Source organism: Homarus americanus, unplaced genomic scaffold (genome assembly GCF_018991925.1).
Source record: "Homarus americanus isolate GMGI-L3 unplaced genomic scaffold, GMGI_Hamer_2.0 scaffold34360, whole genome shotgun sequence".
In the NCBI taxonomy this organism is placed as follows: Eukaryota; Metazoa; Arthropoda; class Malacostraca; order Decapoda; family Nephropidae; genus Homarus; species Homarus americanus.
In genome coordinates this window covers 6,798,404-6,823,338 of record NW_024739403.1, presented here as the reverse complement: position 1 = coordinate 6,823,338, position 24,935 = coordinate 6,798,404, and the positions used below count along the sequence as shown (strand labels likewise).

General features: G+C 40.5%; 1 protein-coding gene across 1 annotated transcript in view; it reads right to left on the bottom strand.

The window, feature by feature from the left end:
* Positions 1–24,935, bottom strand: part of LOC121874581 — a gene marked incomplete in the record, with an annotated part of 90,261 nt that overhangs the window by 60,996 nt on the left and 4,330 nt on the right. Inside the window, 1 exon segment of the mRNA XM_042378783.1 lies at positions 6,789–6,912. Within this exon segment, the coding sequence (XP_042234717.1) occupies positions 6,789–6,912 (124 nt within the window).

Here is a 24,935-nt window from a genome sequence, read left to right as displayed (position 1 = left end):
CTTTTGTTTTCGCAGTTGAAAGAAGGAAACCAAGTGAATCACACTCTCTGGAGACCAGATCAAGGGCTTCCTGCATGCTGAGGTAGTCAGGGGCTTGGAGGAGGACATCGTCGGCATATCCTGAGTGGACAACTTCTGTCGGCCACGGGAGTGATGCAATGGAGTGCATGAGAGTGTTAAACAAGGTGGGACTCAGGACTCCACCTTGAGGGGTGCCGAGGTTCATTTCTTGAACAGGAGACATAGAGCCTTCAACGCGAACCCGGGCCTGACGTCCAGTGAGGTAAGAGGCGATCCATTGTAGAAGTCTCCCTTTAACCCCTAACCGCGCAAGTTCAGCTAAAATGAGGGCAGGCTGAGCCATATCAAAGGCTCCCTTGATATCAAGGAAGACGGAGATGCGGGCAGTCTGATTGCAATAAAAGGAAGCAATGGAGTGTGCTGTGCTGCGATGTTGAATGAAACCATTGAGGGAGTTGTGGAAGCCGCCTATGGTGTGAAGAAGGCGACGATGGAGTATCCTCTCCATCATCTTGCAAACACAGGAGGTAAGACTAATGGGTCGATATTTCCCAGGATCTCCCGGCTTAGGGATGGGGATAATAGTGGCATTTTTCCAGTTGGACGGGAGAACCCCATGTTCATAAGACATATTGTAGAGAGCAAGCAAGGGGCCGTTAGGAATATTAGTACAGGCGTTGAGGACGGAGTAGGTTATCTGATCATCCCCAGGAGAGGTGTCTTTTCTAGAGCGACGAGCACTGTCAAGCTCGAACTGTGTGATGGGATGATCAGTGGGGGCAGGGGAGGTAAGAGCAGCACGAACAACAGGCTCAGACGCATCGATGCGGGCCTGCACTGCCTCCTGCATTGGATCTGGAAGTGCCTCAGGGGAGGAAGCTCGTGCCCAGTCCTCCATTAAAGAGCAGGCAAGGGAGGCGGGGTCAGGGTGGGGAGGAGGCCTCCGTCGAGTACCCCGTATAGCATTAATCCGATTCCATACATAAGAGGGTGACGACTGGAACGATAGAGACCCCGTGAAGGATAGCCAGTCCGCCTCACGTATCCGACGGCGCTCCTGAGTTGCAAAGGAGCACCAATTTTTGAAGTCTTCCCAGTCCTCTGGAGACCGAGACCTCCGTATGGCAGAGTGGAGATCACGGGTTACCTGCCGGAGATGTCTCATGGCAGGGATACGATACCAGTAGTTGGTGGCACTTCTGGGGTGACGGGGAGGGCGTGGAGGGGTAGCGCGATTGACAGAGTCATACACGGCATCAACAAAATCAGCGCTGTAAGAGTCAAGGGACTGGGGGACAACATAGGAATCCGCCCAGGTAGAAAGGTATTGGGTAAAGGAAGGAACAGCATCTTGTGTGAGACGAAGGCGAGGGGATCGATAAGGAGTTGATGTCGGGGCAGAGAAGGAGAGCCTGAGATGGGTAGTAACGGCAAGATGGTCACTATACAGAGCAGGCTCGGTGCAGACGGTAGGATGAAAGGAAGTATGACCGTTCAATAGTAAGCCAACATCAAGGAAACTATGGGGGAGGCGAGTAGGATCGTCAGGACAAAGAAAGCGAACATCATCATCCCCATTAAGAAACTGTGAGAGATGTGATCCGTTAAGGGTACATGGAGTGGGATGATCCGGAGTAAGAGTGGGATGGCGGGCATTAAAGTCGCCAAGAACAATAGTGGGAACCCCATCATGGAGGTCGTGAAGAACCTGGGGGTCCAGAGAATCACTCTTGAAATGAACATTGACTACACGAAGGGTCCGGTCACCAAGAGTAAGGGAGACAGAAAGTAATTCAGACGGGGGTCCATGTGAGTCAGGTGAAGGGAGACGAACAGATGGAATAGTGTTACGCACAAGGGTGAGGAGGCCACGAGCCTGCCCACGGTACCGAGGCAGGGTGTAAACAGTATAGCCAGAGAGGCGGAGTGGAGTAACATCGTCTGTAATGGTTTCCTGAAGTAGAGCAACATCTACTTGATGGGAGAGCACAAACTGGGCGAGGTCTGTCCGGCGAGGTCTAAGTCCCTGGATGTTCCATTGTAAGAAGAGGAGGGAACGGCCTCCGGTGTGAGATGAGTCGGAGGGGCTAGACAGGGCTCCAGAGGAGGTACCAAATTCTGTTGAGAGAAATGGAGAGGGAGGAGTGGGAGAGCGAGGGATGGATCCTCCATCTCGGGAGATGGAAGGAGGCGGGTCATCAGGGCTTGCAAAGTGCGCCCCTGTTGGGTCAGGGTGTCCAGAATGAGTTGTTGTTGCTTCTGCAATGTCGCAATTGTTTTCACAAACAAGTCGAGTTGGGCTGAGAGAAGGTTGATTTGCTTGGAGTGGCGATCCAGACGGAGAGTGATTGTTTCCATAGAACCAACTTGGTGTACCTGTGCAGGAGCTGGAGGTGGCGGCGAGGATTGCCGAGGGCCCGACTGGGCATGTGGTGGTGGTAGCGACGGTGGTGAGGGTTCAGTTGAGTAAGAGGTGGTGGTGCTGGTGAGAGACAGCGGGGGTCCGGGTGGGCAGGAGGTGGTGGTGACTGTGTGGCAGGGCCGGCAACGACCTTGTTCCAAGAACGGTAGGGAGAGGGAGGGAGGGGAGAAAGGATGGGTGGTAGGGGTGATAGGGGGGGTGGTAGAGGAGAGGAGATCAATGGGAAATCCTTGGTGGATGGAAGAGGCGGTGGTGGATAGGATTGAGGTTTGGTTGACAGGGGCTTCGTCAGAGACGAGGGCGGTGGTACAAGGTAAGTTTTCCCCGGGCGAGTGCCAGGACGCTGTGGGCAATTGGCATTCCAGGCGTGGTGACTGCCATGGCAATTGACGCACCGTGGAATAACTGGGATTTTGTTCTGAATTTTCGATTTGCATTCCACTGTTTCGTGAGGACCTGCACAGAAACCGCAGGCGACCATCCTCGTGCACTCCCAGGTGCGGTGTTTCCACGATTGGCAACGACCACAGATTTTCGGGGTTCCGATAAATCGGTCGAGAGGACAGTTGTGAATTGGTCCTACATTCACCTTCGGGGGGAGGGGGCCCACCCACCAGCCGATGAGTTCGTTGGATGGACGTTTGGAGACCGGGTTGATGCGGCGTTCCATGTCCAGTAGTTGTGGGAGAAGAGGGCGAAGATCGTCGATAGGGATCTCCCAGGGTACGTGGCGAACCATTACCTTGGTACGACGAGTTTCTGGGGTGATGATGGTGAACTTCAGCATCACCTCCCCCTGGGGAGCAGGAAAGCCCACCTGAGTGAGCAGGCGTACCGTCTCGTCCATTTGTGTGGTGACTATCACGGCTGTGGGACCTCGGCGGAGGCGAAGTGTTGAGTCCTGAAGTGGAGAGCAGTGACGGAAGAACCAGGTCGTCCGTGTGCTCAGAGGCAAGTCCCGAGGGAAGGCGAGACGACGAAGGCGCGACGGGGCAGGGAGACAAAGGGAATCCCCTATGTCCATCGTCGGCGGAGGGTCGGTCATTGAGCCACATGTAGGCTCACTTGGGGACCCCGATGACAGGAGTCCACCCTCTACAGCCCCAGAAGGGGTGCAAGGGGGAGCCGTGGCCCCTGCTGGAGACCCTGACTTCTGAGGTTTCTGCTTCTTCTTTGACGTGTCTTCAAGAAGAAAGTCGTCAGCATCACTGTCACCTACTGCCGCCATTTCCAACGAACGGGAGCGTTTAACGGCGGGCATAGGGCACGTTGGCAACACTGCAGTCAGGTGGAGTGGTAATGACGTCACTGCTACGTCACACTATCACATTGCGCATGCGCAAACTTGAAAAACTTTGCTCAGAGGGATCGGGTGGTAGGACCAGATGTTTTATCCCAAAAATATGACAAAGTCCAAAAGTAACAAAAAAATATATGCCACTGTGCTGATAACTGGGTCTTACTATAGTTGTTTGCACAGGCTGGGATTGGTAGACGCGCTGAATTCGTCAGAAATACGAATTTTAAGGAGCAGTCTCATACAGCCTTTGTTGACACTACGCACGCATGCGCGTTCGCTGAACAAAAGATATTATCGCCTTTCCATGACCCTCGTATATACAGTAATTGTCTCAGTATCCTTCTATCCCTGACATGGAGTGATTGCTAAAGATAAATAGCCATTATTTTTTCAACTGTATAAGAGAGAAGACACAGTGCAGCGGATACATTGACCACTTTACGAAGCAGCAAGGAACACGGTCGATGGATTCTGGATTTATTGGTCCCTTGGTAACGATAGACTATATTCAAGGCAAAAAAAAAGTAAAACAGTAATATTCGATTAGATAAATTCTTTCTTATCCATTTTTTATATAGTTAAACACACTTTGACAATTTTCTGCTCGTGTTTTTTTTTCTAATACAAAGTTTCTAATTAAAAAAGTTAGCTAAAATCTGTATATATGTTCGTAGTCGGTTCGTTTTCTTGCAGTCCAACAACAACTACAATAATAATAATAATAATAATAATAATAATAATAATAATAATAATAATAATAATAATAATAATAATAATAATAATAATAATAATAATAATAATAATAATAATAATAATAATTATATTTTAGAACTTGTAAGATCGATATATTCTTTTCATATTTCATGCAAATTGGTCTGTTAAATTAAAATAGTTGCTGTTCCAGGGATTCGTGCGACTTAGCTTAAGAAACGTAACTCTGGAGGCTCTACAGAAAACAGACCATTCTTCATTCTCAGGATAAACTTTATAATATCTTGAATAAACGTAACTTTCGCCAAACTACTTGACCATGTAAACTGTTGGCTGTCACGTTTACCATAAATTCTTACTGCCACTCCCATTGTAAAGTGATGGTAGTCTGTCTTCTTGGAAACTGCCTATACCACTCATTGGAAAAGTGCTGACTACTTCTCTTAATGTAAAATGCTGGCCACTTTATCATCTACTGCAACACAAAGTAATCAAAATTCGATCATGAGAGAATTACAACAAATAAAATTTCCCCAAAAAACTACAAAATATTGATCGGTCGCATGTGACAAATTACATGGAGGTTAACGAAACCTCGGACAAGTTCATAACTACTTTTATTGGCGTTCTTGATGACGTACTCCGATTAAAGGAGATAAGAATAAAAGCTAGGACTCAACCCTGGATGACAAACGAGATACTGGAATCATTCAGACAAAGAGATGTAAACCGAACGAAAGAAAAATACACAAATAATATGATTAAGTAAAATAAATATAACTCCAAAAGGCTCTGAAAGAAACCCTTGGACACAACAACAAAACAAAAGAACGATCCAATGTAGTGATCTCTGGCACGTCGCATCTGAAATTACAAACCACTTTAATTCCCTTTATCCAACAGTTACCTTATCTTCAGGGATACAACGGATATTTTTCTGTGTAGAATTTTTTGACTGTGAAAAGAGTCCCAGGTTAGTAAAAGCTGACTAATAACACCGAAATGGAATCTAATTAGGAAGTTCAAAGCGTCAGAAAACTATCATGATATATTTCACAACTTATGCAATAGACTAACATAACCAATATACTGGAGGAGTCATCGTTACACTGGATGACCCACACATCCAAAAACTGGCATGAATACCTACCTCGTTCCCTAACATCCTGACCTGGTATTCTGAGAAAGGGCTTTGACCGGCTGTTGCATGTCACCAATAATCACGGCGCATCATGCAACCACGACTGTGAAATGGCATAGAGCTGTGGGAAGTCTCGGCAGGTCGGGTTGCTTAGATTGGGGAGACGAGCCATGCTTCTAACCGGGTTAATTTCACACAGTGTTAGAGGTCAGCAGAGTGTGTAGTTAGCTCTGGGAGATGCCTATTGTTACTTCCCTCATTTAGGCTTTTGATATTTTCCCCGACAGGAGGAAATTAACAAACGTTCATCTTGTATTTAATCTGCTCATAAGAGTTTTCCCAGGAATAAACCGATGTCTGTAAGTCCTTCCTGCTTTACTGTAGGTGTTCGAGAAACTAACATGTATTAGACTAGAATGGTTCAGGAATACCAATACTATCAATGCTTAATCCCAATGTGGTGTCAGAGCAAGAAGGCCACTCAGTTTACCTCACTGTCTTCTAATAAAAATATTTCAAACTTCTTTGTTAATTTGTTTTTTAAAGTTAGAGTATTCCTAGAGATCTGTAGAACATTAACACCATAGACCTTTTTATCATGAAATATGGAAGGGATCAGAAGAAGGAGGAGGAGCTCAAGTGTTGGAGGAGGAGTAATCACCTGGAGGGTGACTACCTCCTTGGATCTTTACGAGGAATTGATGTATGATGGAAATGTGGCCAGGTAGATGATGTAGTAGTGTAGCACGGAGCACGATTTTGATTACTACTTTGGCCAAAATTATCTACCTGGACTCATTTTCATCATACATCAATTCCTCGTAAAGATCCAAGGAGGTAGTCACCCTCCAGGTGATTACTCCTCCTTCAACACTCGAGCTCCTCTCAATCAAGATGTCAATGTTTTGTTCGGAATTAAAATCTCAACTTTTTCTCAGAGTTCGATATTAGAAAGGCTATATAGCTATATTCTGGATCTTCCTAGTAATCTGTGATAAAGGGGGTGTCCTCTTTGTACACCAGTGAATGTTTGTTTGTTTGTCTGGTCGATACCTCAGGCACACTTTGAGCTAGAAAGCTAAGATTTGGACACAATAGTGACTGAGTGATTTGGCAAAAATTAGTTGATATTTGTTCTTACTTTTTCTTATATTAAACACCGCCCTTATCACATTCCGTCTCCATGTGCCTACCTGTAAAAAGGGTGGTTCTCCCTACGTCTGTACCACAACACCAGCAGGGGGGTGTCTACGTTCTTGACTCTGCAGGGAAGACGAGCTGTCCACTGTGCCATCGTCTCTATGGTTTCCGGTGCTGCTGAGAAAAAAAGAGACACACACTATTAGAGAATAATATATATTTTTTTCAGGTCATTGGTGCAATATAAATATATTTTCCTATTTTTCTTTACACCTGAAAAATTGAAAGTTGTTTTGTCATCACACACACACACACACACACACACACACACACACACACACACACACACACACACACACACACACACACACACACACACACACACACACACACACACACATACACACACACACACACGTCGCCCTTGACTCCCGGCATAGCTTGTCCTCAAAGCAGCCTTTCCTATTTTATTCCGCCAAGACGGCTGGAGGCTAAAGACACAAACAGACCGCTGCCAAGAGCTGTTCTATTAAACTAATTATAATATTTGAGCTGCAGAAAACGTATATTTTTAAGACCTTCAACCTGCAATATCCTTCACAATCATATAATTACCCATAGTGTGTGAACCCTTCCTAGGACGTAACTGCTTGGTCATTACACTCTCAGGTCACCACTGTTAGGTCATCATATATCACAGTCTCAGGTCACCACCGTTAGGTAATCACTGTCTTAGGTCATCACTCTTAGGTAATCACAGTCTTATGTCATCACTCTTAGGTCATCACATTTTCAGGTCACCACTGTTAGGTCATCACAGGTCACCATGATAAGGTCAGTATTGTTTTGTGTCATCAGTGTGTTAGAACAGTTATGTGTTTCGTCACCTCAGTATTTTGATCATCATTGAATAAGGTTTCCACCGCATGACTTTATCGAGTTCTCGCTGAGTTAAGCCACTATTGTGTTACTCCATTATTGTGTTCGGAAATTGGTTGTGTTAGGTCATCACCGTGTTAGGTCATCACTGTGTTAGGTCATCACTGTGATAGGTTATTACTGTGTTAGGTTATTACTGTGTTTGGTTATTACTGTGTTTGGTGATCACTGTGTTAGGTCATTACTGTGTTAGGTTATTACTGTGTTAGGTCATCACCGTGTTAGGTCATCACTGTGTTAGGTTATTACTGTGTTAGGTTATTACTGTGTTAGGTTATTACTGTGTTTGGTTATTACTGTGTTTGGTGATCACTGTGTTAGGTTATTACTGTGTTAGGTGATCACTGTGTTAGGTCATCACTGTGTTAGGTTATTACTGTGTTAGGTCATCATCGTGTTAGGTCATCACTGTGTTAGGTTATTACTGTGTTAGGTTATTACTGTGTTAGGTCATCACTGTGTTAGGTTATTACTGTGTTAGGTCATCATCGTGTTAGGTCATTACTGTGTTAGGTTATTACTGTGTTAGGTCATCACCGTGTTAGGTCATCACTGTGTTAGGTTATTACTGTGTTAGGTTATTACTGTGTTAGGTTATTACTGTGTTTGGTTATTACTGTGTTTGGTGATCACTGTGTTAGGTCATTACTGTGTTAGGTTATTACTGTGTTAGGTTATTACTGTGTTAGGTTATTACTGTGTTAGGTTATTACTGTGTTAGGTTATTACTGTGTTAGGTTATTACTGTGTTTGGTTATTACTGTGTTAGGTCATCATCGTGTTAGGTTATTACTGTGTTAGGTCATCACTGTGTTTGGTTATTACTGTGTTAGGTCATCATCGTGTTAGGTTATTACTGTGTTAGGTCATCACTGTGTTAGGTTATTACTGTGTTAGGTCATCACTGTGTTAGGTTATTACTGTGTTAGGTCATCACTGTGTTAGGTTATTACTGTGTTTGGTTATTACTGTGTTAGGTTATTACTGTGTTTGGTTATTACTGTGTTAGGTCATCATCGTGTTAGGTCATCACTGTGTTAGGTCATCACTGTGTTAGGTCATCATCGTGTTAGGTTATTACTGTGTTTGGTTATTACTGTGTTAGGTCATCACCGTGTTAGGTCATCACTGTGTTAGGTCATCACTGTGTTAGGTTATTACTGTGTTAGGTTATTACTGTGTTTGGTTATTACTGTGTTAGGTCATCATCGTGTTAGGTTATTACTGTGTTTGGTTATTACTGTGTTTGGTGATCACTGTGTTAGGTCATTACTGTGTTAGGTCATCACCGTGTTAGGTCATCACTGTGTTAGGTCATCACTGTGTTAGGTCATCACTGTGTTATGTCATCACTCACTAGAAATCTATAACGATCACACCTTTCTTAAGTAATTTTCCTAGGGTCTATTTTTATTTATCTCATAACTATTAATTAAAACAAATTTGGCGACCGAAGAGTGAAAAAATAATTATTCAAAACATAACCAATTATTTTAGACTTATTACCTTCATTTATAACGTTAATTATAAAAGTAATTAATAAAATGTTACGAGTACTGAAATAATTCCTCTTGATATTTTTTTTATTATTAGTTTTCCATGTTCGTGTAAATATGTAGGTCATCTAAACAGGACCTTTTTATTGAGCTTGTATTAATACCTTCTGAAATATATTGTAAATTAGGTTCTCAGTACGCTTAAAAGTGTAAGTGTAAGTGTGTGTGTGTGTGTGTGTAAGTGTGTTTGTGTATGTGTGTGTGTGTGTGTGTGTGTGTGTGTGTGTGTGTGTGTGTGTGTGTGTGTGTGTGTAAGTGTGTGTATGTGTGTGTGTGTGTTCTCAGCAGTGTCACTCAGCTTTAACAGAGCCCTACTCCGGTAACCTCATTGGTCGGTTATAATCGGACATAAATAATTATCCCTATTTATAAATTGGTAGAGTCACACATCGAGAATAAATAATTACAACAATTAAACGAATTATTCATCTGCGATATTGAATTAAGAGTCACCTGAACCAACCATCCTCACTCATAAACGATTGTCACCGTTTGATATAGCAATAGAATTAATCAAATGAATTAGTTTACTGAGTCAGTCACTTGAACTCGACAACTGAACCATTTAACTGTGAACCTTGTACAGTATTTGGATGTAGATCAAGTTCTGTTCAACCATCCATCAGAATAAATTATCTGACCTCGAAAAAATGTTCAATAAAGTATAAAGTAGTTTGAGAACACTAAGGTAACATTATGGTTGATACACTTATGGGAAAAAGTTGTTGATAAAAGTAAATATTTTTTTCTTCTACTTTTAACAACAAAGAAGCATTCGTCGACACAGTTTAATGGAGTAGCTGTTCACAGATTACTGATGCAGCTTCGTGATGCCTCTGGCTGGTGGAGCAATGCTACAGATTCCTGGATATGACAAAAGCTACAGGTTTACCTCGAATTAGGTCAAGCTAAAGAATGATTGTGTTGTATAAAGCTAAATACTGATGGAGACAGCAGTAGTGAATGTGACAGTGATGGAGGCAACAGTAGTGAGTGTGACAGTGGTGGAGACAGCAGTAATGAGTGTGACAGTGATGGAGGCAGCAGTAGTGAATGTGACAGTGATGGAGGCAACAGTAGTGAGTGTGACAGTGATGGAGGCAACAGTAGTGAGTGTGACAGTGATGGAGACAGCAGTAATGAGTGTGACAGTGACGGAGACAGCAATGGTGAGTGTGACAGTGATGGAGACAGCAGTAGTGAGTGTGACAGTGATGGAGACAGCAATAGTGAATTTGACAGTGATGGAGACAGCAGTAGTGAGTGTGACAGTGATGGAGACAGCAATAGTGAGTGTGACAGTGATGGAGACAGCAATAGTGAGTGTGACAGTGATGGAGACAGTAGCAGTAGGTGACAGTGATGGAGACAGCAGTAATGAGTGTGACAGTGACGGAGACAGCAGTAGTGACAGTGTGATGGAGGAGACAGCAGTGTGACAGTGATGGCGATAGTGACAGTGATGGAGACAGCAAGTGGAGTGTGACAGTGATGGAGACAGCAGTAGTGAGTGTGACAGTGATGGAGACAGCAATGTGACAGTGATGGAGACAGCAATGTGACAGTGATGGAGACAGCAATAGTGAGTGTGACAGTGATGGCGACAGCAGTAGTGAGTGTGACAGTGATGGAGACAGCAGTAGTGAGTGTGACAGTGATGGAGACAGCAATAGTGAGTGTGACAGTGATGGAGACAGCAGTAGTGAGTGTGACAGTGATGGAGACAGCAGTAGTGAGTGTGACAGTGATGGAGACAGCAGTAGCGAGTGTGACAGTGATGGAGACAGCAGTAGTGAGTGTGACAGTGATGGCGACAGCAGTAGTGAGTGTGACAGTGATGGAGACAGCAGTAGTGAGTGTGACAGTGATGGAGACAGCAGTAGTGGAGGAGGCAGACACACTCCCCTTCACACTTCAGTGGGCGTCTATCTTCGTCCCTGTTAATCTGTCAGGTCACTGCTGCCGGCCAGGGTACCTAACTCGCACATTCTGTTAAGTTTGGTTCTCAATATGCAAACTGTGGGATTATCTACCTTAAGTTCCACCCTAGTCTAGAATTGTTATGACTCTGAGTAGTGACCATGAAGACAGTGGAGCACATCTGAGCGGTGAGGGTGACCTGGATTGCGAGTTCTGAGGCCTGGGTTAATTAAGGCAGGTAGTGTGAAGACACAGGTGCATTGGACCACGGGGAGAGTTGGCTCAGGCAGTCGAGGCACTGTTCCTATATTTCTGCTATATGCTGAGTTTGGTCACAAAGTTATTATTGGTTACAAATTTCCAGCTGAAGATATAAAGTTAAGGAATTCAAATCAACTAAACCGAAGAGATGAAACCTACATAATGTATTATATTAAGAATGAAAATGGCAAATGAAATAGAGATTAATAAGTGAAAGGATCATGGGTGTGATGGTTGGCAATATCTTGTCATTTGGAAATTATATTAATATTTAGATCAAGTATATAATTGTTATGACATATTTTCAAGACCTCATCAAGTTTTGTTCCATTAGTCCTCTTCCCTCCATCCTTAAGCAAAAAATACAAACTACCTTCCTTTCTTGTGTTATTGGAAGGTCTTGTTTCCTTCACCCACATCAGGCTGGATAAATCGCTGCTGATGAAAAATTCTCTCCACTTCCCCGCGTCACAACTTTCTTCAGAGCAACAGGAACATAACTCCACTCCCCTTCCCTCTTCAGCAACTCGGTGTCGGTTCTTTCGCCTAAACTGAAGTGCTCCATGATAGTCTGAATCCATACCTTCTCCAACCTCACAACTTCTTGCTATTTTTTACAGTTTCCTTCCATTTTCTCAAATATCACTATACCTTATTTTGTTCTTGTTGGCAGTCAGTCATATATTTGCCTTCATTTGCATTTTAAAACGTAATCGGCAATTATCCCTATATAGTGAGTGATTTCTTTTAGTTAGAAGGAAATGTTAGTTAGCTTCGAGTCACAAGTATAAATATACTCTCACTCTCACTCTCTCTCTCTCTCTCTCTCTCTCTCTCTCTCCCTCTCTCCTCTCTCTCTCTCTCTCTATCTCTCTCCCTCTCTCCATATATCTATATTGGCTTTCAATTAAATATTTACTACGCTAGCGTCGTCGTTGATATTTCCGGCTGCCTGTTAAATGTCACTGTGACATTTAAAGGCCACTACCAGCCAGCCGACAGTGCTCACCATCAAGGGATTCTAAAAGACTGAGGCCAGTTGATGTATCTTCAAATTCCTCAGTTCCATTTTGAAATTTGTTAAAGGTTAAATTTACTTTATCCACGGGCTGCCAAGTAAAGGAAGAACCGGACTAGTTACTGACTCACTAATGAGTCGAGTCATCAGTTTTTTTCTTGAGATTAAAATTTGGTTACACAATTTACTCACATAAGACAGTACATTAGTTTTTCTCTTGTTATGGGGAATAAAATTGTCTATGTGTATCATTGCGTGTGTGGTTAACAACGAAACAAATAGACAGCAAATATTTTAAGACAAACAACACCAATAGTGTCTTTTGCCTCTGTGAAAAGATATTCGATAGATTTGAGAGACTCGAGATTGGTTTGGCAAAAGCTGATGAATAATAAGGTTGGCTTTGTTTTGTGGGAGACCGAGTCTGCCGGGTGTAGGTGACGTACTAGACCATGTCCGTAGAATTACTCCTGCATTAATAATGACCAGAAGCGTCCCTCTCGGCCATAACTCGTTACTTGGTTTTTTCCAACAGATCTTGGAAGCGGTGATACAGTTTTTCGCACATTTACGTGTTTATAGTCGTCTAGAAGTGAAATTGGGTCCCATAGACATGACAAACTATTACAGCTTATTACACAAATCAAACAACAAAAAGACTAATTTAAGCACATTTAGAAATTAAAACCTTATTTTGAAAATTAGTGCTGCATTTTGAACAACTGGACAATAACAAAATACATTAAAATAATACTAATATTCACATGGTATGATAAAAACACACAGTATATAATACACCTTGCACACAGTGCCAGGCACTGTACTTAGTACAGTAACTTTTATACTTGGTGAAGGAGATTTTATACGGGCGCAGAAAACTATTTACAACCTCTTGATTACTTTGTATCTGTATAGTACATTATTAGTAACTTGTTCATATCCAGTACTTTACATTCCATACCTGGATGGGCTGGTTATTTGTCTAGCGTCAGTCGAATATTCATAATACTATTCTGAATATAACTCCTTTATGGTTTATTACGTCTTTTAGTTCAGACCGTGTTCATTATCATGATCACTATCACACATAGTACTGGAGCAGCGAGTGGTCAGGTGTGGACCAAGTGGGTCCTCAAGACAATACCGGTGAACTTTGTATCGACCAGTCTACCGAGATGACTTGAAGTGCCCTTCACATGAGAGGGGTGGGGGGGGCGGAGTGCCGAGAGGAAATAGTTATTGATACAAAAAGAACAAAAGAAAACCTGCTTCCACGAGGTCGTGAGCCAAGAGCAGAAAGGTCGGGGTTCCTGGTGAAGAATCTCTTACAGTGAATACCACTGGCACGTCTACCTTATTGATTATTCATGCAGAGAACATCCTTCTAGTCACACACATTTACAAACACTCGTGATTTCATAAAGTTACTAAAAGTTTCCAAGTTTTACGTTGGAAACAGAGAAGTTAAACGTTTGTAATTGAAGATCATCAAACGGACGCAATGTTGGTGACTACCTGATTGGTGTGTGCACAAGGTGGTTCAGGCACAGTGGCGAAACAAGGTACAGAAGTTGGTCCGTAATGACAGGCACAATGATGGTGGATACAGAGCAGATAATACATGAACCGTTAAGCTACAGCTATGAGAGTGTGAATTAAGTTCTAGGTGCTGAAACAACATATGGTGCACAGTAATCAACACGATACATGAATTGATTTAGTAACAGACACACGAGGGCTGTTAGTTGAACCCTGGTGGTCAACACATAATGACTTAACACCTGATGATGATACCTGACACCTTCTGGCAAACACCTATTGGGTAACTTGCACCTCATAACGAACATCTACTGATTGGCACCTAATGATAACACCTTACTTGCAGGCATCTATAATGGCTAAGGATTACTGACTGACAACTATAGTATTAACAACTAATGACTAGAATCTAATATTAAAAAATATATATATAATTTTTTTTCATGGGGTGAAAGAGTTATCACATGAGAGAGAGAGAGAGAGAGAGAGAGAGAGAGAGAGAGAGAGAGAGAGAGAGAGAATTTACCCAGCTAATGTGATCACCAGATTAAATCCTCATGATCGAGCTCTCAAGGTACAAGCACTTCACGTTTAGGTCACAATAGCACAAATAACCAGGCAAACCGCGACAATGGTGGTGAAGTCCACAGTAACTCCTATGTGCGATAATGACGTGGGGGAAGTCCACAGAGACCCGGTGAGCGTTATTGACGTGGGTGGTGGAGTCCAGAGAGAATCCTGTAAGCAGCAATAACACGGTGGTGGTGGTGGTGGTGGTGGTGGTATACCTTAACAGATTTCTCCTGTGTACGAGAGCAAATAATCTGCAGTGACTCGCGAGTGTTTGTTCTTGGTGTTGTTGGAAATTGGTTTAGTGTGTGAGGGTTCAATGGGCACCGCTGCCACTCTCCCTGTCCAGCCTGCACTCCCTTCTGTACGTGATGTGTGTTTTGGAGTGTATTTGTCGGCCTGCGTGTATGTATCTGTGTGTGAAGGTGTGCATATGTTTGTTTCTGTATGTATGTGGATTTTGTGTGTGTGTAGGATTAAGTTTGTCTATGTGGGCAAATGTGTGGGGGAGAGGGAGAGGGAGGGTCGACGTATGATAATTATTAACTGTACCTTGACCTACCTGAGTCCCACCTATATAAACCGGAGTTATTGGTCCTCTTTAACCAGGATCATTTTTCCTATAATGTTAAAAGATGAAGCCATTGATTTTTTTGTGTTCCTAACCATATGTGCTTTATACCCTTTGTTGCCTCGCTCCAGGGGAATTGGAATGAGCCTGTGTGTGTGTGTGTGTGTGTGTGTGTGTGTGTGTGTGTGTGTGTATTTTGTTTAAACATCATCGTCAAGGTGCCAGGCCCAACAGAGATTGCCACTGCATTCTCAAATTATACTCTTATTAACTACATTATCATTCAGTAATATATATTTCATTGCAAAAATATAGAGAACAAGAAACAATACGACCATGCATGTGATTCCGTGAGTAAAGGATTCAATCAAGACCAAAAAAAAAAACCACACACAAAAAAAAAACAGAATTAAAGGTGTAGAAACAGTATATTGTGACCTGACTGAGATAATATGTCATTAGGTCAGTCCTGTTCAGAAAACTTTATACGGACAAGCCAAACCTTCATTTTTTTCCTTGTTTTTCATTGGTCTGATATTGTCCCAGAAGCCTTAGCTGACTTTATTATTATCCAGGTTATCAGTCCAGGCATAAGGAATTAGGTCAAAGGTTGAGGTCAAGGAAACAACAGCGTTTTTTTTCTTCAGTAAATGAATGATGATTGTGATAGTGTAGGAACAGTATGGTTAGTTAAGTCATACAATTCCCATCTCTACATGATGGTAACTCACTCCTGAGAATACAAGAACGGAGTGTATCTCAGTACCCGAGGTGGAAGCAATATATTACAGGTAATAGAATCATACTGTGGTGATATATCGTGCTGGTGCCGAGAGCTAACATGATCTCGAGGTAATGTTAGTAAGCTGGCGGACGATAATGAGGTCATGAGATAAAAAAAAAACAATAATAAATCTCAATCATGACCCATTGTGTCAGTAGTTTATGAATACAATTGTTTATTTCCACCGGTGCTTGATAAAGGTTGAATCCATAGACCTGAGTGGATCATTAGATGTAGTGAGAATACAGCACACTAAAACTAAGCTTTCTTTCAGTACACAAGGATGTTTCATGCATAAAATACTACTGTTTATGGTCCTTGAAGACGTATAGGGTGCATGGCTAGCATTACACTCAACAATTTTCAATTCCCAAATGTAAAGTCAAGTCCCCATTCACAGCTGAGTGGCCTGGTAATGCTTTAAACGCGAGACTTCAATGTTAAGGACAGGAGACCGACAGCGTGGAAGTTATACAAGTGTAACTGTTCAATAAACCACCTGAGAGACGAAGAGTTAGTTATATTCTTTATCAACTGATTCTCATGGAAAATATTGCTAATGATTATTTCAGCTTTAAAATGATAAGTACAACGTTGAATATACAAATAATTCCATTTACATGAGTGCACAGTAAAAGGCTTTCAACAATTACGAGAACACTTGTAATTACGATACACGATAAGGTAACAACAATTATTGTAATAATCAGCTATAAGTACTGCATTACAGCCTTACGCTAAGTCATTCCCTGACAGGTGAAATGCCCTAAATTACATTACCTGTAGAGATAATTAATTCTGATAAGACTGCATTATCTCGCTCAAGTTAATTACACTGAGGTTGAGGAAGAAGATTATGCAGTGAGCAGCTGTTGAAGCGTCTGTAATGACTCTGTGTACCGGAGGAGGAGGAGAGACTAGATGAGGGAAGAAACATTAATATTGACCATACAATCAATTACTTCATAAATACAGTTAGGAAAATATTACTGGTAGTCCTTAACTCAGTACCAGGAAGTTAAAACAGTCCTTTAAGTTCGTATTTGTATTTCATGTGCAGGGTATTAGACTAACTCCACTGTATACAGGTTTAGCTCATTAATATTTCATGCTCATTGAATTGTGTAGTAATAAGTGGACTCTAGATTTTTCTTTTATCTACATGTGCCGTATACAGTTTAGGGAAAGGTTTATACACATGACTTGTTTAGATTCATGATAAAGTTATCAAATTTGTTTAAAGTTTTGATGAACTCTGAATTTGGCAACTGAACTTTGTGGTGCTATAGATAGGAAATTTGAGCTGTTTTATACACTGTACTTGAATGATGTGTAATTTTAAAGATATTTCTGTCATTCGAGTTTCAAGGATAGTATACATATTTTGCCTCCTTTTATTAAGTGATTTTGTTCAATACTTTTATATAAACATATCAATCCGTAGCCCGTTCACATGTGGCAACTGATGCGAGTTAGGAAGCAACAGCCTCTTCACCAGCTTTCCTTCCCTACTGGAGGTTTGTCTGTCTCTGAACCACCACACGCGGCTTTACTCCCAACTCGGCCAGCTAACCTATCCCAGCGTATTAATATAATTCATGGACATATTACTTAAATGATATTTGCCAAATTCACACAAATACATAAAATATATTGTCCAGTCAATAGTGTGAATAACGCTCATGTGCTAGTATGTGTTAATCGAGGCGTGTATATCATTGATGATGAATGCAGTCTACTGTACACTACAGTGTATAGTATTTGAGGATGACACAAACAAAAATAATAGCTACCGTGAGATGAACTAACATCGCAATTATAAATAAGTACTAAAACTGTGCTCCAGTTTGTGATATGAAACTGAAATGAGAAACTCCCGTGTTCATGTTTTAGCAAAATTAGTTGACTTGGAGTTTAATGGAGTTCGGTAACGAGTCTGCTCCTTTGAAGATAATGAACAGCTAACTTGTGTGGCTGCCACAGGGTGCACCGACCTCTCGACCATTCATGATGAGCATTTGTGTTGCAGATTTTGGTTAAATACATGGGAAACTAATACACGGGAAACTAATACAGGGGAAACTAATACAGGGGAAACTAATACAGGGGAAACTAATACATGGGAAACTAATACATGAGAAACTAATACAGGGGAAACTAATACATGGGAAACTAATACATGAGAAACGAATACAGGGGAAACTAATACACGGGAAACTAATACAGGGGAAACTAATACATGGGAAACTAATACATGAGAAACTAATACAGGGGAAACTAATACATGGGAAACTAATACAGGGGAAACTAATACATGGGAAACTAATACACGGGAAACTAATACATGGGAAACTAATACATGGGAAACAAATACATGGGAAACTAATACATGGGAAACTAATACATGGGAAACTAATACACTGGGGGAAACTAATACATGGGAAACTAATACACGGGAAACTAATACATGGGAAACTAAAACATGAGAAACTAATACATGGGAAACTAATACATGGGAAACTAAAACATGAGAAACTAATACATGGGAAACTAATACATGGGAAACTAATACATGAGAAACTAATACACTGGAAACTAATACACTGGAAACAAATACACGGGAAACTAATACATGGGAAACTAATACATGGGAAACTAATACATGGGAAACTAATACATGAGAAACTAATACACTGGAAACTAATACACGGGAAACTAATACATGGGAAACTAAAACATGAGAAACTAATACATGGGAAACTAATACATGGGAAACTAAAACATGAGAAACTAATACATGGGAAACTAATACATGGGAAACTAATACATGGGAAACTAATACATGGGAAACCAATACACGGGAAACTAATACATGGGAAACTAAAACATGAGAAACTAATACACGGGAAACTAATACATGGGAAACTAATACATGGGAAACTAATACACGGGAAACTAATACATGGGAAACGAATACATGAGAAACTAATACACGGGAAACTAATACATGGGAAACTAAAACATGAGAAACTAATACATGGGAAACTAAAACATGAGAAACTAATACATGGGAAACTAACACACGGGAAACTAATACATGGGAAACTAATACATGAGAAACTAATACACGGGAAACTAATACATGGGAAACTAAAACATGAGAAACTAATACATGGGAAACTAATACACGGGAAACTAAAACATGAGAAACTAATACATGGGAAACTAATACACGGGAAACTAATACACGGGAAACTAATACATGGGAAACTAAAACATGAGAAACTAATACATGGGAAACTAATACATGGGAAACTAATACACTGGAAACTAATACACGGGAAACTAATACATGGGAAACTAAAACATGAGAAACTAATACATGGGAAACTAATACATGGGAAACTAATACATGGGAAACTAATACACGGAAAACTAATACATGGGAAACTAATACATGGGAAACCAATACATGGGAAACTAATACATGAGAAACTAATACACGGGAAACTAATACACGGGAAACTAATACATGGGAAACTAATACACTGGAAACTAATACATGGGAAACTAATACATGGGAAACTAATACATGGGAAACTAATACATGTGAAACTAATACATGGGAAACTAATACATGGGAAACTAATACATGGGAAACTAATACATGAGAAACTAATACACGGGAAACTAATACACGGGAAACTAATACACTGGAAACTAATACATGGGAAACTAATACATGGGAAACTAATACACGGGAAACTAATGCACGGGAAACTAATACATGGGAAACTAATACACGGGAAACAAATACATGGGAAACTAATACATGGGAAACTAATACATGGGAAACTAATACATGAGAAACTAATACATGTGAAACTAATACATGAGAAACTAATACATGGGAAAACAAATACATGTGAAACTAATACATGAGAAAACAACATGTGAAACCACACACGGGAAACTAATACATGGGAAACTAATACATGGGAAACTAATACACGGGAAACTAATACATGGGAAACGAATACATGAGAAACTAATACACGGGAAACTAATACATGGGAAACTAAAACATGAGAAACTAATACATGGGAAACTAAAACATGAGAAACTAATACATGGGAAACTAACACACGGGAAACTAATACATGGGAAACTAATACATGAGAAACTAATACACGGGAAACTAATACATGGGAAACTAAAACATGAGAAACTAATACATGGGAAACTAATACACGGGAAACTAAAACATGAGAAACTAATACATGGGAAACTAATACACGGGAAACTAATACACGGGAAACTAATACATGGGAAACTAAAACATGAGAAACTAATACATGGGAAACTAATACATGGGAAACTAATACACTGGAAACTAATACACGGGAAACTAATACATGGGAAACTAAAACATGAGAAACTAATACATGGGAAACTAATACATGGGAAACTAATACATGGGAAACTAAAACATGAGAAACTAATACATGGGAAACTAATACATGGGAAACTAAAACATGAGAAACTAATACACGGGAAACTAATACATGGGAAACTAATACACTGGAAACTAATACACGGGAAACTAATACATGGGAAACTAAAACATGAGAAACTAATACAAGGGAAACTAATACATGGGAAACTAATACATGGGAAACTAATACACGGGAAACTAATACATAGGAAACTAATACATGAGAAACTAATACATGGGAAACTAATACATGGGAAACAAATACAAGGGAAACTAATACATGAGAAACTAATACATGGGAAACTAATACACGGGAAACTAATACATGAGAAACAAATACATGGGAAACTAATACACGGGAAACTAATACATGGACTCGAAGCAGTAGACACAGATGAATAATTCTGTCCATAAACCCTTCGGATTCACGAGTCGGATTCAGGAAGAGAGGCGACTAAACTTATGTGGGTGACTGTTCACCTTTTTTTTTTATATCGACCTATAAATAGTCTAACAAAATCCTCTATCGTTTCCATTAATGTCTTTTTTAATATTTTTTTTTATCTGAACTACATAATCCTCACTACTGTATGGATCCATATCTCGTCTCACTATTGAACAATATCTATTTAACGGAGGAGGTTTAGTCGTACTTATAAAGTCAAGGTCTGTTGTATGCTTTGGATACACGTTAGTATATAAAGCTGATAAATGGATTAAGTAAGTATTTTTTGAACTAGAATACCGAGTGTGGAGACAAAATTATTTAAACTGATTATTGCTGTATTTTTTATATATATTTTACGACAATTTCAAAGACTACATTTTACTATCAAGAATACAAATGACAAATGCCAATTATAAGTTAATAACTCTTCTTTGCTATAATATACAACTAAGTGAACGACCTGCGATAATATTAAGCTCGTGTTTCATATCCTGGAACAATGGATCACTATTACCAGATCGTCTCTAAAACTTAACCTCCCCTCGCCCCTCACCTATAATTGTTGTAGCAGTGTGTGGAAGCTTAAAGATACTCCTCTCCTCGCTATTGTTTACAAGTTTATTTATAGCTGAAACGGTGTGGCCTGCTTACTTCCTTTTGTGAGTCAACACGAGAGAGCAAGGAGAAAAGTTTGTGTAGTTGGGGGAAGTTGTGGAGAAATACCAAGAATTTAATGTGGTCGTCAGGGAGGATGGAGGAAGGAGCTGGTGGAGTATTATTGAGACTTACTGAAAATAACACGAGAAATTTTGTAATATTATTGACCCATTGACCAGATACAAGTTACAACAAATTTTGCTTTTAGTAACAGAGGCCTCACTCACTTATTATAATCACATATAACAGACATGTACAGTTGCCTGCACTTATACCTGGTACAGTGGCTGGTGAGTTTTGCGAGATGTGGCCAGCTGCTCTTGCTACTCCACGAACCCCGAGATTCAGACTCGTGAACCCGAAGCATTTATGGACAGAATAATACATCAATGTGTACTGCTTCGGGTTCACGAGTATATATGTAGGGGTTCGTGGAGCAGCACAGGAGGCAACGTGATTTTTTTTACGTCATTGTACAGTCATCTCACTGGAAATGAATGAGAAAAGTTAAGACGTATATGAAAACGCTGTGATGTCGTTGTTATTTCAAAGTTTCACATGCTAGTTAAAGTGAAAAGTAAAAGGAATTACAGGTTACAAGGTGTCAGTGACTTCATCACAAATAATAATTTTCCTTTGCTACAGTTTGTGTAATATTAGAGAAAGAAATTTCAATTTAAATGTTTGAATTTTCTTAAAAACATATTCATGTACAACTCAACTTAAAGACTATTTGGTATTCAAAACATTATACATGGTAATTATACATTACCCTATCATATACATTACCCTGTCATATCATACAGTACCCTACCACATCATACATTACCCTACCATATCATACAGTACCCTACCATATCATACATTACCCTACCATATCATACAGTACCCTACCATATCATACATTACCCTACCATATCATACAGTACCCTACCATATCATACAGTACCCTACCATATCATACATTACCCTATCATATCATACATTACCCTACGGTATCATACATTACCCTGTCATATCATACAGTACCCTACCATATCATACATTACCCTGTCATATCATACATTACCCTCTCATATCATACAGTACCTTCCATATCATACATTACCCTACCATATCATACAGTACCCTACTATATCATACATTACCCTGTCATATCATACAGTACCCTACCATATCATACATTACCCTCTCATATCATACATTACCCTCTCATATCATACATTACCCTCTCATATCATACATTACCCTCTCATATCATACATTACCCTACCATCATACAGTACCTACTATATCATACATTACCCTGTCATATCATACAGTACCCTACCATATCATACATTACCCTCTCATATCATACAGTACCCTACCATATCATACATTACCCACTCATATCATACATTACCCTCTCATATCATACAGTACCCTACCATATCATACATTACCCTGTCATATCATACATTACCCTACCATATCATACATTACCCTCTCATATCACACATTACCCTCTCATATCATACAGTACCCTACCATATCATACATAACCCTGTCATATCATACAGTACCCTACCATATCATACATTACCCTCTCATATCATACAGTACCCTACCTTATCATACATTACCCTAACATATCATACAGTACCCTACCATAGCATACATTACCCTCTCATATCATACATTACCATGTCATATCATACATTACCATACCATATCATACATTACCCTACCATATCATACATTACCCTATCATATCATACAGTACCCTACCATATCATACATTACCCTATCATATCATACAGTACCCTACCATATCATACATTACCCTACCATATCATACAGTACCCTACCATATCATACATTACCCTACCATATCATACATTACCCTATATCACACATTACCCTCTCATATCATACATTACCCTACCATATCATACATTACCCTATCATATCATACAGTACCCTACCATATCATACATTACCCTACCATATCATACATTACCCTGTCATATCATACAGTACCCTACCATATCATACAGTACCCTACCATATCATACATTACCCTATCACATCATACAGTACCCTACCATATCATACATTACCCTACCATATCATACAGTACCCTACCATATCATACAGTACCCTACCATATCATACAGTACCCTACCATATCATACAGTACCCTACCATATCATACAGTACCCTCTCATATCATACTGAACATTACTCCCCCATCCCCTACAATACGGTACATTAAATCTATATCCAACAATAAACCTTAGTACAGAAACAGTGAAAAGCTTTTCCCAAACTCAGGCTGAGCAACAATAGAACAGCACTCTATATGCGATGATGTAAAGCAAAGGAGGAGGAGGAACACCCGATGACTCACAGTGGAATATCGTCTCTCCTTCATGACTTCTCAAAAGATCCAACAACTCCAAGATGATATTCAAAGTGAATTTATGAAGCTGTAAGAGAGCTTGATAACGGGGAAGATATAAAGAACGGCAGCCACCTCGGAGCCACACGCCCCTGCAGGACGAATATACAAGGCCACAGTTAACCGCAAGACGCCACCAGGAATACACGTAATGGTAACTTGACTTTTTTTTTCAAGAAAGTAGAAATGGAGGAAGAAGTGGCAGAGAAGATGGTCGACTGGAAAGAGAAAAACGAAAAGGAGTGTCCATCTGAAGAGGAATAGGGAGGAGGTGTTTGTGAGGGTTGTGAAAGATGGCGATGATGGTCATATGTCAGAGCAATAAAAGGATATGGCAGATCTTGAAAGGCACTGGACGGTGGTTTGAGACACTTGAGAGGCCTGGTAAGGGGACGAATATGTAAGGTTTAACGGGCGGTGATATTGTCAAGAAAGGGAACTCCCCTATATCCTAAGCCAAGAGTAGTGTTATAAAGAACTGGTACGGGGTAATAACTCGATGGCAGGAGATACTAGTGTAAGATGCATACGTGCTGTCACACTAAATTTATTTATCAATCACACGGTAGGAAATATCAATTTTGAATTCTTAAAAAGAGTCAGACACTCTTTATGACCAAAGCGTATTGTTGCCTCACAGTTTAAGTTTCTGTTTTTTTCAACACAGGGACCAAACTCACCAAAGGTACTGCTCTCTCTCTCTCTCTCTCTCTCTCTCTCTCTCTCTCTCTCTCTCTCTCTCCTTAACGTATTTCCGGGCTGGTAATTTGTCTGAAATAGTTGTCAATATTTTTACCATACATGTATCAACGACAACAGCACTAAACATTTGTCAAGGAAAACAGTTTCAGCGAGAAGAAACGTGGAGAATTTATCTGTATCCTACTGCAACGGTGGCCAAGAAAACAAAGCCACTGGGAGAGTGACCAACATAAGAAAGGAAATCTCCCGGTATGAAGTTGGTGGACATCAGAGAGAGGTGGGAGTGGTGGATCTGCA